Source organism: Stigmatopora nigra, chromosome 3 (genome assembly GCF_051989575.1).
Source record: "Stigmatopora nigra isolate UIUO_SnigA chromosome 3, RoL_Snig_1.1, whole genome shotgun sequence".
NCBI classification, from domain to species: domain Eukaryota; kingdom Metazoa; phylum Chordata; class Actinopteri; order Syngnathiformes; family Syngnathidae; genus Stigmatopora; species Stigmatopora nigra.
Genome location: NC_135510.1, coordinates 2,696,840 through 2,710,044, shown reverse-complemented (window position 1 = coordinate 2,710,044; position 13,205 = coordinate 2,696,840). Strand labels below are relative to the sequence as shown.

Here is a 13,205-nt window from a genome sequence, read left to right as displayed (position 1 = left end):
AGAAGGATAATTGATTTATGAGTCGCTATAGCTTCTTCTTTTTCTTCTACGACTACTACAACTTCCAGTATATTTGGTCAATATAAATGTGTCAAAATAATGTGCCACTACTGAAAATGTGATGTACTACTAGGACCCAAGTTCTCGCTTTAATAATTTGATCCAGGAAAATGGTGCATCCGATTATAATATTAATCTAAACTCTGATTGGAATAAATACATTTTGTCCATATAAATATAAATGTAGGCAGTGTCATTCTTTACTTGAGATTCTATTGTTTCCAATAGAGCTTTGATGAAACAAATTGCATTTTACTTGTTGGAAAGATTTGAAGAATGTAAATGTACATTATTGATGACTAGATTAAATTGAGTTGCATACTTTCCCTATATCCAATAATTACTGTATTTACTTGCATATAAGCCACACCCTTAAAATTGCCTTAAAAATTTTGAATTTTACAATTTCTCGCGTATAATCCTAGTTTAATACTGGTTTAGAGGGAGTATTAAATATTGTGAAACAAATTACACAAATCCAATGTAAAATATGCCTTTACCTACAAAAAATTCAAGTTACTAAACCATTTCTGGAACTAATTAATTTTGTAAGTACAAGTAACACAGTATACTGGATATAATGCCACCCAATTTTGTAACCGTGTCGACAGATTGCAGAAACACAGAATGCCTGAGAACACCGCTACATTCATTATACTCACCTTGAAAATTTGCTTGGTCCTTCTCCGTCTTCGTCATCAAAATCCATTCTGAGAAAGAACCACAGAAATATTGTGTCAGTTTGGTTGCTGCAAATAGAATAAAACCTGCATATGGTCTTACTGGCCTATTCTTAACTGAACATTCAATCATCCCACCTATCCAGAAAAAATAGTGACAAAGGGTTGTACTCAGCTAGCTCTGCAGAAAGAGGTTTATTAATCCGTCCATTTCAGACAGAATACACAAAAGTGGGGCAGTGAATTTTTTGTTCCACTTTGTTCTCATTAGGGTTGCAGAGGGTGCTGGAGCCTATCCCAGCTGATTCTAAGCCAGAGGCCGGGGACACCCTGAATCGGAGGCTTCTCGTTGGCTGTTCATAAGAACATCAAGGGCACTGGTTCCGCAACTCCTCGTGTAATAGCTCTGGTTGCAACTCCCTCTTTGTAATATCTCTGCGAGCTCTGGGAGGAGCGTTGCATTTTTTCCAGTGTTTGTTTTCCTCCCTCAGCCTGTTAGCTCCTGTTGGCGGAGCGATTGCTAATTCAGGCCTACTTCTTGTTGGCAAGTGGTTGTGCATTATCCTATTGTGAGGACATTTGTGTGCATCATTTTCGGAATATTTTGAACGGAATACAAAAGCAGACAGCCCATCGATAGTGAAAGTCAGGGTGGAGGTGGGGCAAATAGGCAAACCAGCCGGGAGAAGGAATGTATAAAAATGTAAAACAAAATTAGAATTAAGTTTAGTGTAAGGTTAGATTGAACTTGTTTTTGAGTGTCTGGATCGTAATCCAAGTTCATTTAAATTTGTTTGTTATATTATGATTCACCGGTGCAAAAAAATCCCCCGCTCAGACATAATAAAGCCCCCCGCCCTATGTCCAACTCTCTACCCTCCACGATATCAGTCTGATTTTTGTTCTGTTAAACACATTTTAGTAATATTAAACCAATAGTAGTGTTACTTTGTTAATGGATGGGGAATTAGAAGAAATAAAACATTTTTTCCAAACCAATATTCTGTTTTTGGTGTTTTTTCAGAGGGTTGGAACGAATTAATTTGTTTTGGTTCATTTCAATGGGAAACGTTCGTTCGAGTTACGAGAATATTGATATACGAGCTCAGTCCTGAATGAATTAGGCTCGTATCTCGAGGTACCACTGTATTCTTTGAAAAAAAACGACAGATAAAAGATAATGATATCGATGTTTTGATGTACATGAATGTACATGTACTACTTGCAGATGTGTTTTCATATTCAAGTATCTAACCAAACACATTTCAGCCATTTTTGTTGCCAGGGACATAAATCTTAGTGGCGGTCCGTGCATATCCTGGTGACACCTTCAGCAAAAACTATTTTATGGCTATAAAACCTCTAATGCGGCTACAGCTACGACACATAAAAAAGAATCAATAATAACCTCATACAATTGAAATATTATTGAGGAATATAGCCATATTTACTCACCAAAAATCATCTTTTACTGTACACAATATCCATCCTCCTTTCTTATTGCCATTGAAGCTAATGCTGAAAGTCTAATCTGTCCTGTCGTATTTCTGGCATACGTTTTTATTCCATTTAGTGCTGAAAATGTTCGTTCCCGGTTGTGACAGGCTTGCTTGCTTTGGAGTTGTCCAACCTTTCTTTATGATGTCCAGCTATTTTTTATTGAAAAGTTCGTCTTGAAAATGGCTTTGACAGTAAATCTGCTAAGAAATCAATTTCTTCTCCTTCTTCAACATATTTGCCTGTGCAGCTCACTACAGATATAGCTTGCTAGCTCTGGCTCTATCACTAGCTAATAATAGTTGGTGAAAGCGATGACATATCCCTACACCTGCGACAAGGCAATGACATATACCTACGCCTGCGAGAAGGCCTTGGTGTCACCAAATCGAATTTTGATTGGTTAAAGCAACAGTCTTATCGACGCTTGTTTAATAAAGCAAAGCCTGCAAAACTGATTGTGAAGGCCTTGAGGCAGATTTCTGACCCTGGCAACAAATAGAGGCTGAAATATGATTGGTTAAATGCTTCAATATAAAAACACACATCTGGAAGCAGTGCAACCAGCGGGAAAAGCAATGAAAGGAAGCTAACAGACAATTTGGAATTATTTAATAATTCAAGGACAAAATATAATTAGTCAGTAATATATAATCAGTCTGTGATTCAGATATTTCTTAGGCCAGCAGAGAAGGCCTTGAAGACCCTGACGGCACACTACTGGAAATCTACATGAAGGCCTTCACAATCAGTTATGTATGCCCTGCAGCATAAAATAAGCGTTGATAAAACAGCAGCTTTAACAATCAGATTACGAGTTGGCGACACCAAGGTCATCGGTTTCACAAAAAATGATTGGCTAGTAACTAGCCAGAGCTACCAAACTGTATCTGGAGCAAGCTGCACAAGTTGTGTTGATTTAATAGTGGTTTTGGCAACCTACAATGGCAGGGGGGTGGAATTTCCAGAGGCTTTATTGCCCGGGAAAGAAGCACCCTGGGTAACATTTGGAAGCGCGCCAGTCAATTTAAAATAAAATCTGAAAAGCTTCAGCATTTGTGTGCACTCGTCCCAGCTAGAAGGGCATTTTTAAGCAGTTATTTGCCATGCCTCGGGCCGGTTTTCTTCCGGGCCGATTATCCTATGTGCCCTGCCCGATCATCGTAGCCTTTTCCTGGGGATAGCTGCAGTTTTAATACATTTTTGGAACACTTTGACAGAACGCTGCTGGTGCGTGTGTAGTCCGCCATCTTTGCTACTCTTTTCGCCTAAAATCTTGGGCATGACCAGAGTTGGGTCGAGAAAGGAAAATTCAAAATGGCAGATGTCGAAACCTCTTAAAACCTTACGATTTGTTCATAAAAGTGAAGAACATGTAGTATAACGCACACCCGAACTTTGCTCCAGTTTTTTGGTACAAAATTTTGCCCAATATACTCAAATAAATGCGGTATATTTACTATCGGTACATCATGTAAGGGAGTGTTGCTGTATAGCTAGACACTCCAAGAATAGAAACATGTTCCATTTCATAGTGCCAACACTGATATCAGAAAGTGATTTCAAAAGGAACATTGATGATGTAGAGATATTGCATTATTTAGATGAACAAAAGGGCAGCAGCCGAGACAGGTTGTGACCAGGGTGGTATGGGTCCCTGACAATGTTCCCAGCTCTGCTCAGGTAGCGAGGGCTAGCAATGTCATCCAGCGAGGGCAGAGAGCAGCCGATGATCTTCTGGGCGGTGTTGATCACTCTCTGCGTGGCTTTTCTGTCTGCTGCTGTGCTTCCAGCGTACCACACTGTATTGCAGTGTGCCAGGATGCTCTCCACAGTGGCTCTATAGAAGGTTACCAGAAGCTTATTGTGTTAAGTTGTCCCTCCGGACCCTCAGAAAATCATTGCAGGTCCTTCTTCACCACTGCCGTGGTGTTGGTAGACCAGGAGAGCTTGTCCGTGACGTGGACACCAAGGAATTTGAAGGACTGGACCCTGTCTACGCATACTCTATTTATGAGGAGTGGGGCCAGATTTGTGCTGCGTTTGCGAAAGTCCAGGATTTTTTTTTCCGTGGTGTTAAGTGTGAGATGTGTTAACCAAACACCAAGAAGACAGTTTGTTGACTTTATCTCTGTAGACAGACTCGATGGCGTCATCAGTGAACCTGTTTGCTTTATAAGCCAACTGGTGAGGGTCAACTGAGGGATGGATTGTATCCCTGATGTAGCAGGCGACCAACTTTTTAAAGCACTTCATGATCACAGGCGTCAGTGGAACAGGCCTATAATTATTCAGGCTGTGAATAGTTGGCTTTTTAGGGATAATGGTGGCAGATTTCAGCCAGGATGGGATGATGGATTGTTGCAGGGAACAATTGACAATCTTTGTGAAAAACCCCAGTCAGCTGGTCATAACAGGCTTTGAGCACCTTCCCAGGTAATCCATCATGGCCAGCAGCCTTCCTCGTGTTCACAGTCCGCAGTACCAGTCTCACTTCATGTCCCTGAAGCTTCAGTGTACTGTTCCAAGGTGGTGGATGTGTTGAGACTGAATCCGATTTGTCAGTCTTAAAGCGGGCAAAGAAAGGGTTCAGTTCCTCTGCCAGTGAGGCATCTGCATTAACAGACATAGCATTGTCATTGAAATTGCTAATGAGTCGTATTCCCTGTCACGTCTTCTTTAGATTATTTTCTGTGAAGTGCTCCTCAATTTTTCTTGTATATGCTTCCTTGGCCTTTCTAATGCCTCTCTTTAGATCTGTTCTGGCAGTGCTGTATTGTAACTTTTCCCCTGACCTGAAGGCGATGTTCAAGCATTTGATGAGTGCCTGTGTCTCACTAGTCATCCAGGGTTTTTGGTTGGAAAAAACCTTTATACATTTATTAATAGTGACAGTGTCCATATAAGTTGTTGGAAGTTGTGTTTTTATTATCTTCATTTGTGGCCTTGTTAGCCTCCGGAGTGGGGTATATGAGGGGGTGAGGGACAGGCAGAGATGGTCGGATCCAGCAAGGTGAGCGAGGGGTGTGGCGCTATAAGCATATTTGATGTTAGAATAAACATGGTCTTGAGTTTTATCTCCTCTGGTGTGACACTTCATGTACTGGATAAACTTAGGCAGAACAGTCTTTGAACATGCTTTGTTGAAGTCAGCAGCGACAATAAAGACTCTATTGGGGTGGTCAAGCTGCAGTTTGTTTACAGTCGCTAGCAGAAGGCTAAGTGCCGTGCTTACGTTAGCACCCGGTGGGATGTAACAGCCATTACAATGACAATCGTTAGCTCCAATGGTAGATAGAAGGCCTGCACCGAAATGCCAAGAGCTTTAAATCAGGGGAACAGTGAGTGTTAATGATCCTACGGTTGCAGCACCAGTCGTTGTGTATGTACACGCAGTTTGGTGTACATACACAATCGAGGCAAACTTTATTCTGCAGTTGCCGGGATTTGGTTGTTCTCGGGGGGGAGATGCGATGTATCCATCTCGGCAGATTGCCAAGGAGCCTGCAATGAACCACTGGGATCTCCAAGGATAGTAATAATATCTTAGATTAGGCAAATATTTTTAGTCATTTCCTCAACAGGATGTGATTTTTTTTTTATTACCTATTTTTTGGCCTTTTGCCGTGACGCACACTTTGTTGAGTAGCAGCACCAATTTTGTCATACGCAGCTGCGTATGACAATAGGGTTTTGATGACTCAATGATGATGATAAAGCCTATGTCTGAACATATAAACGTTGCCAAAACGTATTTCATGATAATTATTGTTATCATTTTATTACACAGCTCTACTGTGAGTCATTTAACCTGTGCTACGGCAGCATTAAAAATGTGGTGATACCCAGAGTAAGGTGCCGCTAGCACTGCCACAGTATACTTTGGGAGAGCAATTGGGAGATAAAAGAGCATGCAATGGTTTGTTTTAAGACACAAGGGTGCATATCCTTAAATACAGTTTGCTAGTTTTATTTTGGGCTTGTTACTGCACCCAAAAAGTCAATCAAATTCCATCTATTTCGATGAACCAAAATATTGGCCCAAGCCAAATGTGTGTTAGGTTCATTTTTAGTTATCTTTAATATAATATAAAACAATACAAAGGAGGCATTAAGGACATCTTTGGCGTTACTTGCAAGGAGAATCCATCTTGACTGGGTGGGATGTCAGGTCAATATTCCTCGGAATAGGGCAAAATAATTAAACTTCCTCGAGGCCTGCAGGGGGAAGTGTCCTTCGGTAACAGTTATACTGAGCGTTTGTCTGCTTATAATATTAATATTTCATATATACATATAATGATTAATATTCCACACCTACATATAATGATTAATGCGCACATATATAATAGTATCCCAGAATAACCCCAACAGTTTATTTAGCAATAATTTTCTATATACTCATCTGTTATCATACTCACCCGCCTGATCTTCTCTTTCCACCACGGCCGGGCACAGATCCTCCCATTCTTACAGTGCCAGATCCAACTCCCCCTGGCATCACTACTGTACCCGGCAACTCACTGGCCATCTCTGGAGGAAAGAACACAGACACCAAATAATAAATTACAAGAGAAATCTCCACTCATTATTAAGCCGAAATTTAAAAACCATATTTACTTGCATATAAGCCGCTTTTGCTGAACAAAAGAAATTATGAAAGAATCGAGGGCACGGCTTATATGCGCATAAAAACAAGACTTGAAAAAAAACTGCAAGTTGACAGCGCCGTGACACGATGACGTCACGACAAAATGGCGCCGTTATAGACAAAAGATAAACAGATAAAACACTAAACAAAATTTATGTTAACATCTATGATTGAAATACAAGAAAGAAAACATACAAATCTTGCAGAAAACGTGAAAAAACTCACATTCCCACCACAGGCATCTTACCTAGGTTCCGGGGCAGCCGCCTTACCTAGGGTGCTGCTGTCAAAACCTAGTTAAACGACCTCTGACTGGCCAGACGCGTAGTAGCCTTGATATTGAAATGAAACAAAATTTCACTTTGATTTTTTTTGTTTTATTTTTGTTCGAAAGTGACAACTATTAGAGTAACATGAACCATCGAAATAATTTAAATATTTTGACACTAAAAGCAATATAGCTGCTACAAAGTCTTAAACTTCTGGCAAGAAAATTGCAATTTCAGTAAATAAAAAGCATCAGGTTATAATCAAGATAGACTTATTTCATTTTTCAAATTGAATAATTTGGTATATATTTTGATATTATTATACTGACACTAATAATATGCTTTTGATTCATACAATCTCCCAGGAATACCCTAACTGACGATTTTTCCCTCAAAGAAACACATTTGTACTCCCTATTAAACCCATGAATATGTAGTTGCAAATTGGGAAACAGGGGGGCGCCTTATACCCGAGAAATTCTAAAATTCTAAACATTTAAGGTATTCTTAAGGGTGCGGCTTATACGCACGGGCGGCTTATATGCGCTTAAAAACTGTATTAGATGTGTTCATGTGTTTGCACGGTCTCTATGTTGCCTATCGTTAGCTCACTCGCACGCTAACTCTCTCACTCACTCACTCTCTCTCTCTCTTTCTCACTCACGCACTCACTTTCCATAACAAAACACCCGTAACCGAACAAACACATTTAAATTAACTTGGGTTAATATATACAGACACACTCAAACACACGTTTAATGTCACTTTGCACAAAACTGAATTCTAATTTTGTTTTACATGTCTATACCTTCTCACGTTCGCTGTTGATGGGGCGTTTGCTGTTGTATTCCCTTCAAAATATTCCGAAAATGATGCATAGCAATGTCCTCACAATAGGATAACGCACGACCACTTGCCAACGAGAAGTAGTCTTGAATGAGCGATCGCGGGAGCTAACAGGCTAAGGAAGGAATAACACTGAAAAAATGCAACAGCTCAGCCTACCCCCTTATTGATTGTGGGTAATGAAGTTTTATTCTGAGAAAGGGAGCCATTGACCTTACCCAGAAAGCCCTCTTTTTGCCCGCGTATGCACGTTGTATAGGAGAAACTTGTGTAAAGAAACCGTTCGGTGCTTATAGCTATCTGTTATACACGAAAGAGATGCGGCAAAAAGACAGTGCGCTACAATAATAAACAGCCTCTCATGTCATGGCCACCTGGCTTTCTCGCATGTCAAAATTTTTCTCGTATCTAATTATTTGCTCAAAATTTTCCTCATATCTCGAGCATCTCGTAGGTAGAGCTGCTCGTATGTAGAGGTACCACTGTATTTTAAATTGCCCCTAAGTATGTGTGAGCTTGAATGTCCGTCTCTTCGTGCTTTGACTGGCTACCGATTCAGGGTGCCCAAAGTTGGCTGGGATAAGCTCCAGCTCCCCCACAACCCTTGTGAGGATAGGCGGCTCAGAAAATGAATAATTTATTAACAACTAAAGAGCATTAGAATTGCCAAGAAAAAACACATGGTCATTTATCTCATGCCGTGAATTAGTTAACTGTTACAATACGCAGCAAAAGGAGCAACACCTCGGTGCCACCGGAGGTCCGGAGCTGGACAAAAGTGCCGGGAGAAGAGGCAACGCTTCTGACCAACCATTCCATCGTGGGATGGGATGGAAGAACTGACGGCGCCTACCAGCAACGGAGTCGAGGAGTTCTGCCCTGCTGCTGTCTTCTTCAGCTTCAGACTACTGAGTAACTGTGCGGATAAGCTTGGAAGAGCCTATCCCAGCTGACTCCGGGCCATAGGCGGGGGGCACCCTGAATTGGTGGCCAGCCGATCGCAGGGCTCAAGGAGACGGATGGCCATGCACACTCAAACCCTTACCTAAGAGCAATTTAGTCTCCAATCAGCCTACCATGCATGTTTTTGGAACGTTGGAAGAAACCGGAGGAATCCCACGCAGGCCCGGGGAGAACATGCAAACCTATCCCCGAGTTAGGGCCAGGGTGTGGGGGGTATCCGTGGCCAGCCGCAGGGCACAACCAGACGGACAACAATTCGTACTCACACCCATACCTAGGGGCAATTTAGGGACTCCCATCAGCCCACCATGCATATTTTTGGAATGTGGGAGGAAACTGGAGTATCCGGAGGAAACCCACGCAGGGCCAGGGAGAAGATGCAAACTCTACACAGGTGGACCGACCTGGATTTGAACCCAGGACCCCACAGCTGTGAGGCCAACATGCCAACCACTCGCGCCACTGGGCCTTTCCATACCGCCCATCCTCGAAAGGGTTGTAGGGGTTACTGGAGTCTAACCCATTTATCTTCGGGCGAACAGCAGACTATACACAAGACTGGTCAACAGTCAGTCATAGGGGACACAGAGACAAACAACCACTCACACCGCCACCAAATGGGAATCGAACCCATACTACCCACACCAAATTCAGGCGGAAGAATCACTGCACCATCAGGTGGCCACAATGCACTTGTGTTACCGAATTCTTCCGGTTTACAGTGCAGTTGAATCAAGATGGTGGAAGCCTTAGTGATGGTGTGAATTTAAAAAAAAATGGTGACAATTTCTTTGGATTTCTGGACTAAGGGGAGGCTGTTCGGGGTCTCCGGGTTTTGCATTGCATTTCCGGTTAAACTCTGGAAATTCCGAGGTAGTTGGCAAGCTCTGGTAAAAGTATGTAAGAGGACGTGTACATCTTATATCAGTTCTAAATTTCTGTCCAGTCTAGGGCAAGTTTTTTTTCAAAGACACTGTACATATTTGATTGTTAGTTTGAGCAAGTACTGTAAACACGGCATTAGGGATAACGCCATTTTCAGACAGAAAAAGATCAATCAGTGCAGGTGTTTTCGTCCAAAGAGCACATTGAATAAAAACATTAAATAAATAAATTATTGCTCGGTTAATATAGCAACCTGCAGCGGTTACATCGGTACTAGCCCCATAACGGTTTCTTTCACTTTATTGGCAGGCAAGATTATAAAGAGGGTTCAATACACAATAACTACACAGCTACGCCAGTGTGAATATTACCTAATTATAGTGTAAGCGAGCGAAAGTGTAACCATTAGGACAAACGAATTTGTCTTTAGTTTCAGCGAAGCCATTCAATTCTACCTTTTATTGATAACGGTGAAAAACGGTTTGGTATAGTATTGTGCTATAAGGCTGCAAGTGCGGTTTACACTCATGAGGTATGTAAAATTCAACAGGCAAGAAGGTCAAAATAATTGGGTTACATACGCTATGTTAATTTCTGTATCTTGCAGATGATCATCTACGATTAAAAAAGAAAAGAAAAGCGCAGTGTAATCGTCAAACAATATTATACAACACAATATTTGTGGCACCGAGAGTGATGGAAGCTGTGGGCCGGTGAGAATAAACACAAGAAAACTATCCATAAAGATGTCAAATGTGAAATGCATTGAAGCCTAGATTGATGAGTTCATTCTGACAAAGACATGGAAGTTAGCAAAGCTGCCTAGAATAGCATTTCTGCACCCAGTCGTACAATGGGTGTAGGTGATGGATGCTGAAGCTAGGCTTTGGCGGCCTGCTTCTAGCTCTCTACGTATTTCTACGTCTTGGCAAAATATATTCTTGAGATCTTCTACCAAAATTGGGCATAAACTTGTGTATCCCCCATAAGAAAAAGGTTGCTGACCTACCGGACGGATTCACTGCGGCAGGAGTTGCCATCTTTCCTCAGCGGAGCAAAAGAACAAAACGGCGGTGGTGGAGGTGACGCACAATACGTCAAGTGAGCCGAGGGCAGGAGGAGAGTTTCGACACACCACCGGCTTGGCATGCGAAGCTCCCTCAACTCAAGTCGTCTCTAAAAATGAATATGCTATCGACTGGATGAGCTGAGGCACATGGATTGATTTGTCTTTAAAAAAAATTAAATAAAAATCACTAATACTTAAAACTAGACTAAATGGCATGCAAAATGTCTGGATGGTAAACACCGCGAGATTATCAAGCAGCCTGAATAAAGTATTCCTATACACTGCAAAGGGGGCAGTGGCGAATCAAAATACGACACACAAAATAATAATAACTTGTCTTTTGATTCATTCATTCCTTTTCTGAACCGTTTCATCCTCACTAGGGTCGCGGGGGGTCCTGGAGCCTATCCCAGCTGACTTCCGACCAGGGGGTGGTTTTATCCGTGGCCAGCCGCAGGGCCCAACCAGATGGACAACCATTCATACTCACACCCATACCTAGGGGCATTTAGGGTGTCCAACCAGCCTATTATGCATGTCACTAGTTCATAGTGAAAATTAAACATTTAAAGCCTCCTTCTGTTGAAAGATTTCTATTGATGTTTGCTTCCTTATGTAAAATAATCAATGACCACAGCACAAAGCTTCATTCTCAAATATATGCTGATGCGTCTAAGCAAAACAAATCTGTCAGCTGATAACATGTCTCAAAACATGTAATGTTTGTTACTGAAATCCAAAGGCATCGATGTACATAAGCGTTTTGACTTTGTACATAGTAATGGAAAATGTTACATATTCAAATGAGATCTCACAGCATTGTCAAACTTCAAGCACAAAATTATTATTGAGAATTAATCTGTACAGTTGCCACAAGGTTTGAAAAAATAAATGCCAATATATAACTATGTGTAGCACAAATACTGCATGGCTTCATAAAAGTGACCAAGGTATAAATACAAAACACTCCATTCTCAGAATTTGCAGATGACAGTGATCTCCTAAAAGTAAAATTATGCAATGTGGAACAAAATAAGAAACATAAGCAATGACTCTAAAATGTATGTTTTTATTAATAATTGAGAAACACCATGAAGCCATTTTTATAACATAGTCATTCTGTTAAGGCAGTTACATTAGACATGGTGCGAAACAATTTGTCTGTTGAATGTTACAGAGGAATCCAGTAACTATTGCTTGATGTACAGTATTTCTGAGATGTGCAAGGACAATTAACTGTGGCACACATCATGTCCTTCGAGCAATGAATGAGTGAATAGATGTTGTCTGTGAATGTGCGTGTGGTGTATATACACACACACACAAAGATTCTTTCAGTGTTGTAAGGCAGGGAGGATGACTCCAGTGCAGGACCCAAAGCCCACTCGGTAGTTATTTCTTACACAATGACCTGCACATAACAACAAAAATATAAGGCTTTCCTCCAACTGTTATTTTATACCATATGCTCATCAGTATGGTGCCATTTTTATCATACATTTTCATGGCACTTGAGGCGAATACAAAATCCATGACCAGTCATATAATATAAGTACTTGTGTTAATACGGTTATATATTCTGGAACGAACTAACCTAACAACAGCTAATACGTAAATTTTGTTGTTTCCTATTTATGATGAATGTTACACCTAACCTGTAATAGTGACTTCGTCTTCATCTTGGAGGAACGTTCTGGTTTCACCTCCACCAAGATCAATGCTCTTAGACCCCTTCCATGATAGTTCCAACATGGAGCCGAAGCTCAGTGGATCCTTTTGGGAAGCAGATTATGCACTGGATATTGAAATAGGTAAATACCAAGAAATAGTTGCAAAAGCAAAGCAAATAACATGTTTTTTAGTTTTCTAATTGTCCATTCATCTATGTACACTGATTCACAATTGGTTTCTTGGATTATATGATTATTAGTCCTTGGCGGTCCAAGCATTTTCTTGTGGTGCCTTCAACGATTCAATCCAACCCTCAAAAACTATTTTATGGCGATAAAACCTCGACTGCAGCTACAGCTGTGACACATAAAAAATAACCAATGCACAAAAATGGGGTAAAATCCACTTCCTAGCAGCATTTATTGATTAAATACAAATACTGGAGTTTTTCAGACATTATAACCGTACCAGGGGGGTGATTTCCCCGGGAAAAACTGTGATGGACGTCAATGGCGAAACGGCAAAAATTGCACTATAATGGGGTGAAATACTCTTCCTAGCAGCATTTAGTGATAAAATACAAACACTGGAGCTTTTCAGATATCCGAACTGGG

The 13,205-nt window shown here is 41.0% G+C and overlaps 2 protein-coding genes and 1 long non-coding RNA gene across 4 annotated transcripts in view; 1 reads left to right on the top strand and 2 right to left on the bottom strand.

The window, feature by feature from the left end:
• arnt2 (aryl-hydrocarbon receptor nuclear translocator 2) overlaps nucleotides 1-11,111 on the bottom strand; it is a 58,124-nt gene extending 47,013 nt beyond the window's left edge. The window contains exons 1-3 of one of the 2 annotated variants that reach the window (XM_077713475.1): nucleotides 10,857-11,111; nucleotides 6,659-6,770; nucleotides 723-770 (exon numbers count right to left, since the gene is read on the bottom strand). In XM_077713475.1, coding sequence (XP_077569601.1) covers nucleotides 723-770; nucleotides 6,659-6,768 — 158 coding nt within the window. In that variant the 5' untranslated portion in view covers nucleotides 6,769-6,770; nucleotides 10,857-11,111. The remainder of the gene's footprint in view (nucleotides 1-722; nucleotides 771-6,658; nucleotides 6,771-10,856) is intronic. The other variant, XM_077713474.1, reaches the window with a different exon arrangement.
• On the top strand, nucleotides 10,208-11,211 carry LOC144194412 (uncharacterized). Its single transcript, XR_013325884.1, has 3 exons — nucleotides 10,208-10,383; nucleotides 10,459-10,564; nucleotides 10,842-11,211. It is a non-coding gene; the product is annotated as an uncharacterized LOC144194412 (long non-coding RNA).
• Nucleotides 11,212-11,969: 758 nt separating this feature from the next.
• Nucleotides 11,970-13,205, bottom strand: part of fah (fumarylacetoacetate hydrolase (fumarylacetoacetase)) — a 28,963-nt gene continuing 27,727 nt past the window's right edge. Inside the window, exons 13-14 of the mRNA XM_077713476.1 lie at nucleotides 12,576-12,693; nucleotides 11,970-12,331 (exon numbers count right to left, since the gene is read on the bottom strand). Coding sequence (XP_077569602.1) covers nucleotides 12,255-12,331; nucleotides 12,576-12,693 — 195 coding nt within the window. The 3' untranslated portion in view covers nucleotides 11,970-12,254. The remainder of the gene's footprint in view (nucleotides 12,332-12,575; nucleotides 12,694-13,205) is intronic.